At 36.7% G+C, this 15,184-nt stretch overlaps 1 protein-coding gene across 6 annotated transcripts in view; it reads left to right on the top strand.

Moving 5' to 3' along the window:
• LOC139965787 (uncharacterized) overlaps positions 1 to 15,184 on the top strand; it is a 94,963-nt gene that overhangs the window by 40,466 nt on the left and 39,313 nt on the right. For all 6 annotated transcript variants that reach the window (XM_071968488.1, XM_071968483.1, XM_071968484.1 and 3 more), the window contains exons 4-5: positions 9,377 to 9,461; positions 12,243 to 12,334. In XM_071968488.1, coding sequence (XP_071824589.1) covers positions 9,377 to 9,461; positions 12,243 to 12,334 — 177 coding nt within the window. The remainder of the gene's footprint in view (positions 1 to 9,376; positions 9,462 to 12,242; positions 12,335 to 15,184) is intronic.

Raw genomic sequence — 15,184 nt, 5'->3', positions numbered from 1 at the left:
GATTGTCTGTGACATAGTGTGAAAATAATCAATATCTTAGTCTGAAAAAAGTGAAGCAGTTTTTATTTTGTTTTCCTTCTCAAATATTGAAAAATCTCATTGAAATGTTGTGAAGTTTGACTCACTAGAACCAGAAAACATTAAAGGCTGGCCACTTTGCTGTTTATAGGAGAAAATCTGTTGGAACATTTCTCACTAAATTCTACACAGCAAATATCCCTAACATTTGCTTGAAGATTCTACCTCTTCATAATCTCTCCTAAACAGCTAATTAAAATAGATTCGTTTACATTTCAAAATTTCTTCGCATCCCAGCACCCTAGTTCTACTGTGCCTAAATTGAATTGGTAATCTTTTTAGCGTTGTTACCGGTTGATGAAGGAGATTGGTAAGCCTGTCACTGGTAAATATATAGAAGCCTGCTAAATTTTGAGAATTCACAGCGCGTTCTCCTTCACCTCATATAACCTTATTCATTACCGTATTTACCTCGCCCTAGCATCTGGCAATCCTTCTCATCTTACATCTTTTCATCGCTTTGGATTCACCAATTGTTCATCTGTTTCAACTTTTTTCACTTTGGACTGTTTTTGATGAGTAGACATTTTCCATTTTTGTTACATCCCAAACCAGGTAAGGTTTGGGGATTTTATTTGAATCAGTATTATTGACTAATTATAAAACAAAGGGTCTTGACAACAATGCTAACTAACAGGAGTGAATAAAGCTGGCAAGTCTCTTAGCTTGATTTATTTACTTCGCTCCTCACTTACCTGTCTCCTCACAACCTCCCTCAGCACTCTCGTTCTACCCTGCCTAGAATGAACTAGTAACCTTTCAGCACTCTCCGGTCAATGCCCTCCCTTCTCACATTACCACAACAAGCAATCATAAATGCTTTAAACTAAGCCTATTTGTTATTCACTTTAATGGATGTGTTTTGGACACTAGACAGTTCTAAAATTGATTCACCTGCTAAACCACTTATTAAACCCTCTCTTTGTGATGAAAGTCATTATGCTTTAAACTTGAATTACAATGGCTTAATTATAGATAAATGAAATATTAACCAATTTGTTTTTATGGATAGCATATGCTATAATTTCTATGGATTCCAATATCATGACAGTTTGCTTCATAACTGTGATCAGTATTATTAGAATTTAAAAAAATTGATTAACTTCACTTGTATCTTACCTCTCTCCATTCTACATATGCACTCAAATTATCTATAGCCTGCAAAGGTGGTAACGATTTACTAAATATTGCACTTCCAGTGATATCACAGCCATATACATAAATATGTTAAGGAATACTATATAAGGACTACATAAATAGCAGTGAAAGAGAACTGTGTGTATTAGAGTCATCACTCTTCCGACATATTCACTCATTCTATAATAATGTTCATGCGTGTTTATAATATTCACTCATTCTATGCCAATGTTACTACGTGTGTTAATCAATAGTTGAGGAGATGAGAAGTTATCAAAGTAACACTTGGTATCGACTTATAACTAGTGTCCTAGTTACAAGTGGACTGGCACTGAAATGATCAAGTATCAGGTTTAGTTAAGCAGTTTAACATTTCTAAATGGAGATGAATAATTCATGTTCGTCAAATACTGTACCTAGCTCTTAATTGTTCTATGTGATGTCATGTGCAAATCTAAAACCAATTCAAATTACTGTGCTATATATATATTACAATAGCTACGTAGCTCTTAATTGTTCTATGTGATGTCATGTGCAAATCTAAAACCAATTCAAATTACTGTGCTATATATATTTTACATACACATAGCTAATGTAGATGTTAAATTGTCCGACATCAGCAGAGGGGGATACATAGCATTTTCATTAATTTTCTTTGTTACTCGCTTACCTGTCTCCCCACAACCTCATCACTCTGTCTTGATTATAATTCTGTGGGCTATGAATGCAAATGCAAGTAAGTAGTTTTACTACAACTCGGCTCACGGTAAATATTTGTCTATATTGCTTGGAAATTGTCAATTTAAATGAACATTGTATTCAATTGGTGTCACTAAGCCTTAAATTAAGCATATACCCACCCTCCAGTCTGCTATGTGACATTCAACAACAGCAGTGTTTACTCATTAACTCTTAGCCCTCATTATCTGTACATCATCATCATCCTCATCATCTTCAATTTATCATCATCATCAATTCATCATCTTCATTCAGACGAACCAGACTATAAGAGAAGGGAATTGTGATGATTCTGTCATTATTTGTAAAGATTTGAACATGTTTTTTAATGATAAATGAGCACATGTCTATTGTCTGTAGTGTCAATACAGTACTTGTACATGTATAATCTGTACCACCGTCATGTCCAAAGTGGAATAATATAATGACAAGACCACTATATGTGCAATTCTTTGTTCTCCCCACCCCCACTCTTCTTTTTCCCTTGTTTACCACTGAAAGGAATATTTAAGGATATGAAGTAAGCTCTAACATACACTGGTTTAATACTTCAATCCCCCCTCCCCTTCCCCAAACAAATTTAAAAAAAAAAAACCCGAAGCAGGCAATACTTTATAGTCATCTTAGCATAGCACATCTTGATATGCTTTTCCTTATAATTATTCTAAGACTGAAATGAAAGTCACTCTCAAAGTTTAGTCAACATTACCTCGCTCTCTCCTCTCCGTCTCTCTTTTTCTGCTGTACTGTTAATGATGGAGCTCGTTAATAGCTCCATGTGTTAATTAACTCTTTCTTGTCTTTCTTGTTTGAAGTTAGCTATAAATGCTTGCCAGTGTTAATATTGTAAGCAGGTCAAACCTTAAAGATGCCATTCATTACTCTGTATAATAATTAATACTAACATCACAAAGACAATCAAGTTTGGTTAATCACTCCTATACTAGGGGTAGGTCGTTTACAATGGTTTGTAATCACAATTATCTCAATTGGGTATCAAGGTTTACGTTACATTTTAGTTTCAAAATTATCTTTATACAAGGTTGTTTTGGAATTTGTGAGTGAAATTTTCCTGAGGTCAGCAATATGTTGTCATGCTTAAAGGTTGTACTTGTAAAACATGTTTTCTGTGGGTCTTTTACCAATTTCTCATCAAACCTTCCAAGTTTGACTCAAAAATATAATGTGAATGATTTGTCCATGGATGGGAGAGATTTAGAAGGGTTAGGGAAGGGTAAAGAGGGGGGAGGGAGGTGGATGTAGGAATGACAGTTAATTTGGAGCTACATTATTGCATTATCATTGAAGTCAAATTGTCAATTGTGTTCAAGACTGTAGCCAATTACATCTCTGTTTAAACATGAGTTGAGTTTAACATGAGTTGATTTTAACATGAGTTTAACACTCCCTGTTAATAAATTACTTAGTAGGTTGAATACCTCAGTAGAAGACTCATCGTACTTGGCAGCTGTGATGCATTAGGCACATGCCTCATTAATTCATTACCCAAGCATCACAGGGCTAGTGTTGCCATGGCAATGTGTGAAATTGCTCTGATCTTGAAAGAGTGAAGTAAATATCAGTACCTATAATTTCAGTACCTGTTAGTCAGTCTAAACATTTGAAGTTTGAACCCAGTCTGTTTTAGTTTATGGTTAGCTTAATACGTTTATTGCATGTCTGAATTCTCTGCATGTAATTTAAATTATAATTACGTTGTTTTTGTGTTCATGGCAGTAGCTATACCTTTGTTTTAAAGTATATTATAGCTACTTTTCATTAGGGATACAGTATTAAGGTTCTGTCTGTTGCTAATTATAGTTTTTTTGTATGGTGTACAGTCAATATCGTGACAGAAATGCATTAATGGATGAGACTAGATAGCGAATGGAAAGTCCGATCAGGATGTAGGCTTTGAAGTTTGAACATGCACAAATAACACTTTCTGAAAATTCACACTTTCATTTTTTTTTTTTTTAAACTGGAAGGTGATCGAGGTAGTAAAAGTCTTGTGCAGCAAAATAACTGGCAGAAATAGAACTGAATTCTGTCAAATGCTCAATCGTGGGAAAGTTTTACAAGCTGAGAAATACAAACAGAGCACATTATGGGTTTCGTAAGTTTGTATGTATGTTGAGCTGTAACATTGTATCGGTCTCTAATTCCAATCCTGGCCATGGCTAGTTAACTTATCCTCAGAAGTAGCCAAAGAGCCTTTTGTAGAGGAGTGAAGTCTACTTAACTGATTCCCTAGGCTATTTGCTGTTGATATTCCCCAGACCATGGAAGTGCTAAGGATATCTATCCTACAGAGGTGGAGTTATTAGACACTCAGCCAGTTGAACTCTTATTGTAGTGCTAAGTTTCTTGGCTTTCAGAGTCTCAAGCTCTCAGACAAACTTCAAAAGGGGGATAAGAGGATTGTCTATTGTCATGGCTATTCCATTGTTTGTCTTTTCTTCAGTTTAGTCCCTCCCCTTATCCAATTTAAAGGTCATCAATTCTCCAAGCCTTAACTTGTCAGCATGCGTAACTTGCTGGAAAAGCCCTTTAAAGAGCTGTTTTACGGAGGTTCTCACCCTCAAAATTATTCACATTAGTGTCAAACAATAACTTTTACCTTTGAAGTAAAATGGTTTGAGGAAATTGAGGGTGGGGATTAAAAATATATAGTGGAATGGTTTGAACATAACTTTACTAGCATTTACACATTAGGATGTAGAACAGATGGCCTATGAACTTAACAAGAACACAGTCTTTTATGGAACGCGAAAAGGACCTCAACATATGATGATGTTAATGATGATCTAAATTTATACGATCATGTACTGAAAACTTACGATCATGTACTAGAAATACACGATCATGTACTAAAAATTTACGATCATGTACCAAACATATACGATCATGTATTAAAAGTATATGATCATGTTCTAAACATATACGATCATGTACTACAAACGTACGATGTACATCAAAACAATACGATCATGTACTAATAATGTTATGTTAAAAAAAAGTGGCGTCTGCATACGCGTATGTATATTCAAATATGGCGTATGCATACGAGTATGAATATTCAGTGTAAACTCATTAAGAACCATTAGGGGCGGGGCTTCAGTATCAACTTTGATATTCCTAGGGACACTTATATATGGATATTCATACATGTATTCAAACGACAATAATGGATATTCATACACCACTTTTTTGTAACGTGCACTTTTTCATCATCATCACAAGTTTTCAGTACATGATCGTATATGTTTTGATGTACATCTTAGTTTTTTAGTACATGATCGTATATGTTTTGATGTACATCTTAGTTTTTTAGTACATCATCGTGTATGTTTAGTACATGATCGTAAGTTTTTTAGTACATGAACGTATAAAATTAGATCATCATTAACGTCATCATGTTGTGGTCCTTTTCGCGTTCCATAGTCTTTGACGGTACAGTTTTTAGCTGACTGGTAGCAATAGCCTCATTGTTTTTTTTTCTTGCCCATGCTATAAATGGTCCATGTGGGCATTAGTGCTACTATTGTTTGTGTAATGGAACACAGACAGGACTTTTACTTGGTCATGCACTGCTAACAATAGCCACAGCTGATTATTGTAAGCTTTCTGTTTACTGAAATGTTTTGGGTAGTAATGTTCAATTGCACGATCCTTCACTGTGGGAAATTTGTGAAAGGATTGGCATAGAGAGCTATTTGAGTATTGAGCAATGGATTGTGTAAAAAGTATAACAGTAAACTTATACCTCCCTCCTTGCCCTCCATGGGGGAAGTTAAATACTTGCTTTTGTTTGCAACTAATTACAGCACAATTGCACAGGATGAGTGCATAATACTTGTTAATATGCTCATCAAAAATAAATTCCTGATGTTTATCTAACCTTGGTCCCCTCCCCTTGATGATTTAATAGCTAATTTAAGTAATTAAAGCAGGTTCCAAGCCTTGAATAAGTTGGTCATATTGCTTGGATTCACTAATTGTCCGTCTAGCCTTTGATAAGTGTTGATAAGTGTGGAAATAATAACAACTATTTCTTTCCCTAGTTAAGGCATCTCGGAAACCTTTTGAACTCCACAGTGATAGGTGAGAAAGTAGGTGGGGTTTCTGTATAGAATAAGAACAAACTAATTGTTGCCAACAAAAAGTCTCTGTTAACCTGTGGACGAATCTTTTCCCCAATCAGCGACCGACGTTTTTGTCATTGATGGATGATAAAACTAAACTATTTCTCAAGTCATCGTTAGCACTGCCAATGATCCTGTCAATGTCTTACACTTTCTTTTTCTTTTCTTTAAAGATCAAACTTTGTTATGACAGATCTGTAGTACCAACCATATACATACTACAATAAACTTTATAACCGCGAGATATTTGAAAAATGCCAGCAGTCCATATGAATGATTCTAACGATTTACAGCGATCCCTGCTCAACTCTTACTGTTGCATTTAAGCATCTACCTGTAGTCTAGAAACGGCTATCTTTTCAGTACTGCACCCTCATTGACCCACCTCTATGCCAGTTATGCACAATACCTGCCCCCTCCCACCCCTCCCCCTCCCTCCAGTGACCGATTCTGAATTTCAGAGTGAGGTAGTTACTATCGACAACCTGTACAATCCAAGATGACCATAGTATATATATGTGTGCATTCCCATGTTGTATAGAGCATGTAAACTTTACCTTAAATGCAGTTTTGTGTGACAGCTGTTGATCGGTTAATTGCTTGCTTTCTCATGAAATGTTGCTGTTGTAGTCAAGATAACAACAACAACACACATGGGCACCAGCAAATCATTTATCGACAAAATGAGAGATCACATCAAGGTTTTCAGGGGTAGCTATTTATATCATGCAGAATCTATAACTTGTCTTTTACAGTCGAATCTATAATAGAGTTTGAATGAGTGGAGAAAAAATTGATCCATTACAGTAACTTATCAAGACGAAGCAAAAAGGTACCAGGGAGGGGGAGGGAGAATGGGCAGGGAGAGAAGGGAGGGAGGGAGGTGGGGAAGGAGAGAAGGGAGGGAGAGGGGAGGGAAGCTGTGGGGAGGGAGAGTGGGTAGGGGAAGGAAGAGTGGGTAGGGGAGAGGGAGAATGTGGAGAGGGAGGGTGGTGAAGGGAGAGGGAGAGTGATGAGGGAGAATGGGGAGGGGATGGGGGTATGAGTTTAGGAACCTATTAAAATTATTTTATCAAGATTATTTAAGTAATTTTTTGAATTGCACAACCCGGTTTGGTGTGGAAGGACAATTATTGCAGTAGAATAGGGTGGGGTGGGAAGGCATACCCTTGTTGAAAATGACATGCTAAATTTTGGACATGTGACAGCTGAGGAATGCTCAGTAAATTGTTCACAAGTGAAAATGGTCAGAAGGACTTGATATATTTGCTATTAATTATGTTGAGATAACGAGTAGACAAACTTCCTGTACACTGTAATTAGCAATATAATGTTAGGCTGCATTTTAGGCTATTAGTTCCTGTATAACTGTAATAGTGTGGTAATACTGTGTGGTAGTAGTAGTGGTATCACTGTGTATGTCCTTCAGTACTAATGAGAAGCTTAGCGTCTATTGGCTGAGCTAGTTGTTATGGGTATAGATGGTGGGGGGGGGGGGGGTTGGTGTAATTTATATTTAATACAGTACATATGCAGTGTGTAACTGACCAGGTACAGTGTGGATACTAGTGTATAGCCATACGGGAACTCTGTCTTTAATTTATGTGGATATAACTAATTAACTGATATTTTTATTTTTCACTCAGAATCCTAGGAATTAATATCAGTATGGATCACTGCTGTTTTATTCCAGGAATCCCCCTATCTGTCACTCATACCAATTATCCATCTACCAATATTATCTGTCACTGTGTAACAATTACCCCTACAAAGGATATAAATCAAAACATAAAAAGCCTTATGAAATGAAATTGTTACATGTATGTTTCTCCTTGATGTCTAATCTGACATATATAGCAATGCTTTAATAGACCTACTGTATAATCAGAACAACAATTACCACCTTTCAAAAGCGTAGTTATAGAAGCAGTCTATATCTACCTACTAAAAGGCTGTTAGAACTTTATAGAAACCCCCACCTCACCATCCCACCCCCCTTCCACACACTTCCCACTCATGCAAACTGTGCCCTGAGTAAATAAAAATGGAGTTTAATTTCTCATCAGTGCTTCACGACATGAATTCATTAATAATAAATGTGTAGTCCGTTCCAAATGTGAATAATTAAATTTTCAGCCAATAAATTGATTAAATTGTAGGATATGATCTGAGGAGTTCTGATGAATGATTTAATTGATTTACATCAAGTGTAAAATATGTCACATTTTCCAAATTAAACTTTCTCTTAATCTCGTTCTCGAAATTAATCTCAGTTTGATTCATCTTGGGTTAACAATCATTTTCATAACTATAAAACTTAGTTTCCTCGGGGCAATTTTTTTCTTGGTGCAATTTTTTCTCGGTGCTTCATTTGTAGGATATTGACCTCAGATAGAATGACACAGACCATGTTTCTTGGCTTCTGTCATTTGATATGTAATGCAGGTTCCTACAGAGCGATATTTTAAGCAGTATGTATCACAACGTTAAGCAAACCCTGTGTTACTACAGGGGATTTAACATTTGTTATCTGCCAGAACAGCACACAGTAACATTGCTTGTACTTCAATCCATATTCGTTTGTAAGACAGGAACCCTGATGAATTTTCTGTTTGACGAGATGCTCGTATTAAGGATACATTAGCTCGACGTTACAACTACAAGATCATTAAACATGGAATTTTTTTTAGAAAGAATTACTTTGATATTTTGTCGAGATGGAAACTATGTAAATTCATATCCTGTCACACCTGAATTCTGTTGATTCCTGATGTCAAAAAGTATAGAAGATTGAAAAGAATTGGTTTGTTAATGCAGCTTATGAGTAATATGTGCAGAGTACATTCCACACAAATTGTGTTCTTAAAGGTTGTATTTGTCTTTGATGCCAGAAATGATGTCTTTGTTTTTTTGGGCGGGGGGGGGGGGTGGGGATGGGCTAAGATGGTACCTATTATTGTAAGATAGGTATTTTGAGTTCATATGTTTAATGGAGACTGTATTTATTATGCTTCCCCACTTACCTGCCTCCTCACAACATCTGTACACTTGCAGTTACAACGTCTAGAGTGACATGTTAACCTTTGACTCTGATCTCACATGGTTAACCCACCAGAGTGGGCCATTTATCACTGGAACAATATTTTCTTTTAAGATGGCCTGTTTCCATCAGATAATATTTTCTTTTCACGAAACAGGCATTTTTAGCCTGAAAGTTATGATTGCCCTAATTCCGAATAGAATTAACCTCCATTATTGCTAATTGTTTCATTTTGCAGGAGCTACCAAAGATCTGGGTGCATCTCTGACCAGACTATGCCTACGACACAAGGCAATCGAATTCAAACTCAAGTCTCTTGCCAGGTAAGATCGATTTGAATCGGTTGAAAATATCGATTTACTCTTATTTAATGTCGCATCTTCCTCTAAACGTAGCGAAGTAGAACATTGTTTAAATGCTGCTTGTTAGAAGAGTGTTAGTATACTTTCAGGGTAGGCTTTGTTGTAAATAAAATTTAGTTGCATCTATCCCAATCCTTACTTCCCCCTGTATCTTCCCTCTCCCTCCTTCCCCAATCTCTCCCCCCCCCCCAATAGAAAAAGGAAAGGAAAGAGAGTTGGCAATATAGCATGTGAATAGTTCAAGATTCACATAGCTGGCCATTGCGGACTTTCTAAGCATATGTTGTAGCCAATACCGATGACCTTTAAAATAGAATGTTGCTTATATATGTTGACTAGCAGACTAGACTATCTTAGTATCTTTATTGTTCAGTCAATTTAATGGTCATTGGGGGAGTATGCCATAAAACCTAACCATTTGCATTGTTCCTCTGGTTTTATGGAATTGATCTAAGGCCCATATAATCAGTGTTGTGTAATGAAAGTCTGTCTTGTTAAAGCACACCGATGGACTGTATGTCATGACTGTCAAAAATATATGATGTCACAGTCTTAGTACTGTCACAATATCCAGGACAGGAAACAGACTCTGCTAGTGTATATATTTGGAAAATAAATAAACAACACTATGCCAATGTTTCTGTCAAGGTCATTAGTACTGCCTGCACCCTACCCCCCCCCTTCCAAAGTTAGCATTGCCACAAACTGCCGAATATTTCAAGGCACCTTCTTGGGTGGGGGATTGAAGGGGGATGGGATTTGAAGTGAGTACGTTTAGTGCACTTTGTATTTCCTTGCAATATTGCCAGTAATTACACGATGGGAGTTAGCGGACCCTTTATCTTAGTCTTTTATTAATTTACCAATGCGAGGTTTTGATATAGAAGAACTATTAAAGCTGTTTAGTACCTATATTTTAGTTGTTCAATTAATCATTCAACCCATAATATTCAATCTTTAACTAAGATGTTTCTTATTAGTTATGATGTTCTCCTCTTGAGAAGCACAATCAATTACCGTAAACATTATTTTAGTTGAAGCTTCTCTTACGCAAACTGAATCGATGAACCGAGAGCAATTTTCCATCGCAATTCAAAGAGTTGTTAATCTCAACTTGTGTTACCGTAGTCATGCCTCCTTGTCTTTACTAATGGTACCTTTGCATCCCAAGTACCTCTGCATCACTGCTTTAGCAAACTAATTAAAATCATCAACTACTGTTTGTAGAGTAAAGTGAGATCCTACCCGACTTTTCTGTGTTGGCATGGCTCTATGAGACGTGCCAGAGCATTTATATTACCATCATCACCACTGTGTGGTTGGCGTGTTCAGGAGGCACTGAGCTAATTTGACTGCTGCTAGCAGTGAGGTTTTCACTCCTCTGTGCTCATTCACAAGTTTGTAGTAATGAGTAATTTAGTATGTCACACCATGCAAGAGCAGGTTTATCAGCAGTCCCTGGGGAGACTGCTCTGAGCACTGCTGAGTTCTGCTGCTAGCTTTATTCTTGTTTTATCAACAGCTGAGAAAAATTGCTGATTGAAAACTTCATATATATATATATACAGAATTGAGTTGGTGTTACTGATAGGAATGAAAATTATTGTTAGGAATGTTACTGATAGGAATGAAGGCTTTCAGTATGGAACTGTAGGCCTACAGTAATTCAGTATAATGTAGGTTCATTGTTGACAATACCCTGAGAATTCACTGAGAAAAGATGACTTAAGAGGGAGTTGTTTGGGAAGGGAAGGAAAGGCAAAAGAGGAGATAGGAGAAATGGGAGGCGGAGGTGGAGGGGGGGGGGGAGGAGGGACGAGGAGAGTATTTGTCTCTCAAAAATTACATTATACCTTCATGTAAAATATACCAACAAAACTTTAGTTTAAGATAGTAGGGATTGGTGGTGGGGGGGTCATTGTTATTGCTGTCCCTTCGGAAGGTATACCTTCAGACCAAAACATTCAGAACTGCCTTCCTTTTCTGGCATCATTAATTTGATGTGCAGTTGGAAACAAAATGACTTATTACTATGGTGAAAGCAGTTTTATGCATGTGGCACATTAAATTGGATTGAACCAGGTTTCCAAACACTTAAGGTGCAAGAGACAGATTTAAAGAAGTAGATGTGTGAAATAGTCCAGTGTATTACAACTCAAAAGAATGCCCACTTGGCTGCCATTTAGCAGAATGTACCTTAATACATGCACCTAAGGTTATACAACATTTAAAACACATCTCCTCTAACTTTGTTAGTAGTACCGAAATGCATTAAAAAGGTGTTCTAAGCTACTTAAAGTGACACCTCATCAAGCAAAATCATGTATAAAGACTGAATATCTAGGTGACCTGTGTTCCAAGGCCTTCACAAAGTTTCTTTATTTATCTTCAGTGTGGTATTAAATGAACATTGTAAAACTTTGTCTCTGCCCTCTCAAACCTTGAATCTTGAAGTTGTGAGTTCAAACAGAGTACCTAGACACACACCAGACTCAGTAAGTAGAAGTGCAAGAGCACAAGTACTATTAGAAGAAGGATTCCTCCTAGTATGAGGAATCCTAGTATGAGAAATAGGCTCTGAAATATGAGTACAAGTACAGGTACTTGTATTAGAATGTGAGTACAAGTATAGGTACTTGTCTTAGAATATGAGTACAAGTACAGGTATTCATGCTAGATGACTGTCCACCTTTAAGTTTGAAATATTTCTAGTTTAATCCAGCTGTCTCTCTTTATCCTCAGCTCCTTGATGGACTATCTGGTGATGCCCCTACAAGACCGGATAGAAGACTGGAAGAGGATTACTGTACAATTAGACAAGGACCATGCTAAAGGTATGTAATATGCCACTTAAGAAAGAATCCTCTTCAAACAGAAAAAAAGAATACAGATCTGCTTAGGAAGTGGTCCTCAGGAAAAATCTATATTTGGCCAAGGTTACAAAAAAAAGAAGAAGAAAAGGGGTCACACGCAAGCCGTACCATGGTGAGCCCATGGTCGGACCATCGTTATGTCTGAAGAAATGTACGTGTGACCGGGGTCTTAGAGTCTGGAAATACAGATTTAATGTGATGTGTTCATGGCTTTCCTCAGTAGAATTCAGTGTAGTATAAAGCCATGTCATTGTTATTAAAACAAGTTTTGAGTCTGCACTTTAATTTCCGTGCAAAATCAATGTCAAATGTAAACCCAACCTGTGATAATAGAGACTTGGAAATAGCTTATTTCTTTAGTTTACATTTGTGTCCATTTTCTACCTTGAACATCCATATTACCATCCCATGATGTTACAGTGTGGGAGGGATACAAGCATGTGCCAAGGATATCGAAGTTTAGTTCTGTTGCCTCTCTGGCAATGCAGTTACAGCAATGGTGGTACTGTCTGCTAGAGAAGTTTAAAACATCACAGGTCGTCTGACAGTTGCCTATCTGACAGCACTAAACTACTTTATATCTGGACAATTTATCATCTATCATGGCAGTTGGACTTCCTTATTGTCATCACTGAATCAATTTAGTTCAAACTGGGGTTGATAGATTCATTTCTTTGGTTGTCTCTACTTGGTGACCTCTGCCTGTTAGGCTACACCCACCCACCTTCAGTACAATTTAACTGCCGAAAATCCATTACCCGAGTTCACCCAAGTCAGGTTGGCGGAGAAGTTCCTGTTTTCCTGTGATTTTGTTCAGACCTACAAATTATGAGAGACATGATCCAGATGATTCTGCGTTTCTTTCAGCAGAGAAAGGAATGTAGGATTTAGAAATGTGTGGAAATATTGTGCAACACCCCCCTTACAGGATATGATGAGAAATATGTCATTATTTACAAATTCTCATACCCAATAGTGTAAACAATTGCATTCCGGTTTCTGTCAAGGTGGAATAATTGAACCCCCCCTACAGCCCCCCCCAAATTGTTGATGTCTGATTGTAGTTTTAAGGAGTATAATGGTATAGATCTATGTACCTTAAAGTGGTAATTGTAACCAGGTAAAATAATAAATAAATGAAATAAAACAAAATATTTATAGGAGTTTTGAAATTTAGTATTAAAGACCAGTTGTACATGACAGCGTAGGAAGTCTGTTATATAAAGTAGTAAGTTTCAGGTTCACAGTGTTTGTATCAATCTAACTAAATAAGATCAAATTTGAGTGTTTTATAGCTTATTTTGTGACATAAATAGACTATGGAAAGGACCACACTTGCTTTTTACATGTAGTAGCACACATATGTCACTATGTATGGATCTGCTTCTGTTCAAGTGGAGGTAGCACCCCAACCAGCAACCCACCTCTCCCCCCCCCCCTCCTCTTGGTAGATATGGTGCAAGGAGAGAACTCCAAGTCAATACCTATGGCCAAACATTTAGTATCTCCGAAGAGGACACAGTGGAAGGCTTTTTTTTGCTAACTTGATGGCATTTTGTAGTAAATTCAGAAAAAGTTGCTAAAATCCGTTTTCCTTTGGTAGTAAAATATATACAATGAACTGGTTAGGAACACAGTCTGGTGTGTCTGTGTAATAACTGAATTGACAGGATTATTACTTTTAGTTTGGTCTTTATTGTTATACTAGAAAGTACAATGGCTTATCGTGTCTTGGAGATATGTTGATGTAAACACAAAAGCCCTATTGTTCGCTACCAGGTGTTGCACAATATATACCCATCATTGAGGCCCTGTGGTTTACCGCAAATAGCTATCAAAGATGCAATTCAGTGGGTAATTAAGAAGCCAATAGGAACAATTGTCAGTTATGTGGTTGCTGTAGTTATTTCAGTGTATTATACCTGTGGATGACAGATACTTTAGGCAAAGCTAGTTCAAGATGGCTGATGCATGTGGGTTATACATTCCAGTTATTTTGGTTTATATAAATAGAGACTTCATTCCTTCCATTCCGATCTAGTCCATCCCTTCCGTTTCAAAAACTATTTGTAAGGCAATGATTTAACTCACCAAATTGTTTCAAAAATACTTTCTGTTTTCTGTTTACTTCTACTAAAATATTTGCTACTTAAGGAGTAAACAAAGAGCCATTGTTGTCCATTTTGTGGGTTGACTTGCAAACAAATAAATGGAAAATAATAATGGCTGTTGTGCAATCTTTGCAGGGTGTGTGGTCACAATGGTATGTGTGTGTGAATCCATGTGATGATCTGTCATGTGTATAGTGTCATGGTTAGGTAGAAGTCTAGATACTATTTGCATATATATACCTTCAGAACAAGTTCAAAGCCCCCAGATGTAGAGTCTTCTTTTGTTTTAAAGCTGTTAATTTACTGAAAGATATTTTGTTTCCATTGTTTCACAAGTCATGGCTATCCAGGTATCTTGAAATAACAACGTAAAAATCTGATTTAAATTTAAAAAAAAAACTAAACATATACTGCATGAAGTAAATGATCATTTTGCCTGTTTTCTGTCGTATTTAACATAAATTTAATTATTTTATTCGGCTGGTTAAGTAACTATTTTAATAATTCTCCAGTTCATCGCTACAGTGATTGTGTGCTAAGCTCTGTGCTATAACACTTGTTATTTCTACGTCCCTAGAAGACGCTAGTTGTTTCTACTTCTCCGGAAGACACGACTTAGAAATTTATGCAGTTTTCCATGATTACCCTCTTTTCATCGATTTAAGACTATAATTTAAATCTCTTATCAGTTAAAGAAATT

The sequence above is a fragment of the Apostichopus japonicus genome, chromosome 3 (assembly GCF_037975245.1).
Source record: "Apostichopus japonicus isolate 1M-3 chromosome 3, ASM3797524v1, whole genome shotgun sequence".
Taxonomy (NCBI): Eukaryota; Metazoa; Echinodermata; class Holothuroidea; order Aspidochirotida; family Stichopodidae; genus Apostichopus; species Apostichopus japonicus.
This window is presented reverse-complemented; position numbering and strand designations above follow the sequence as displayed.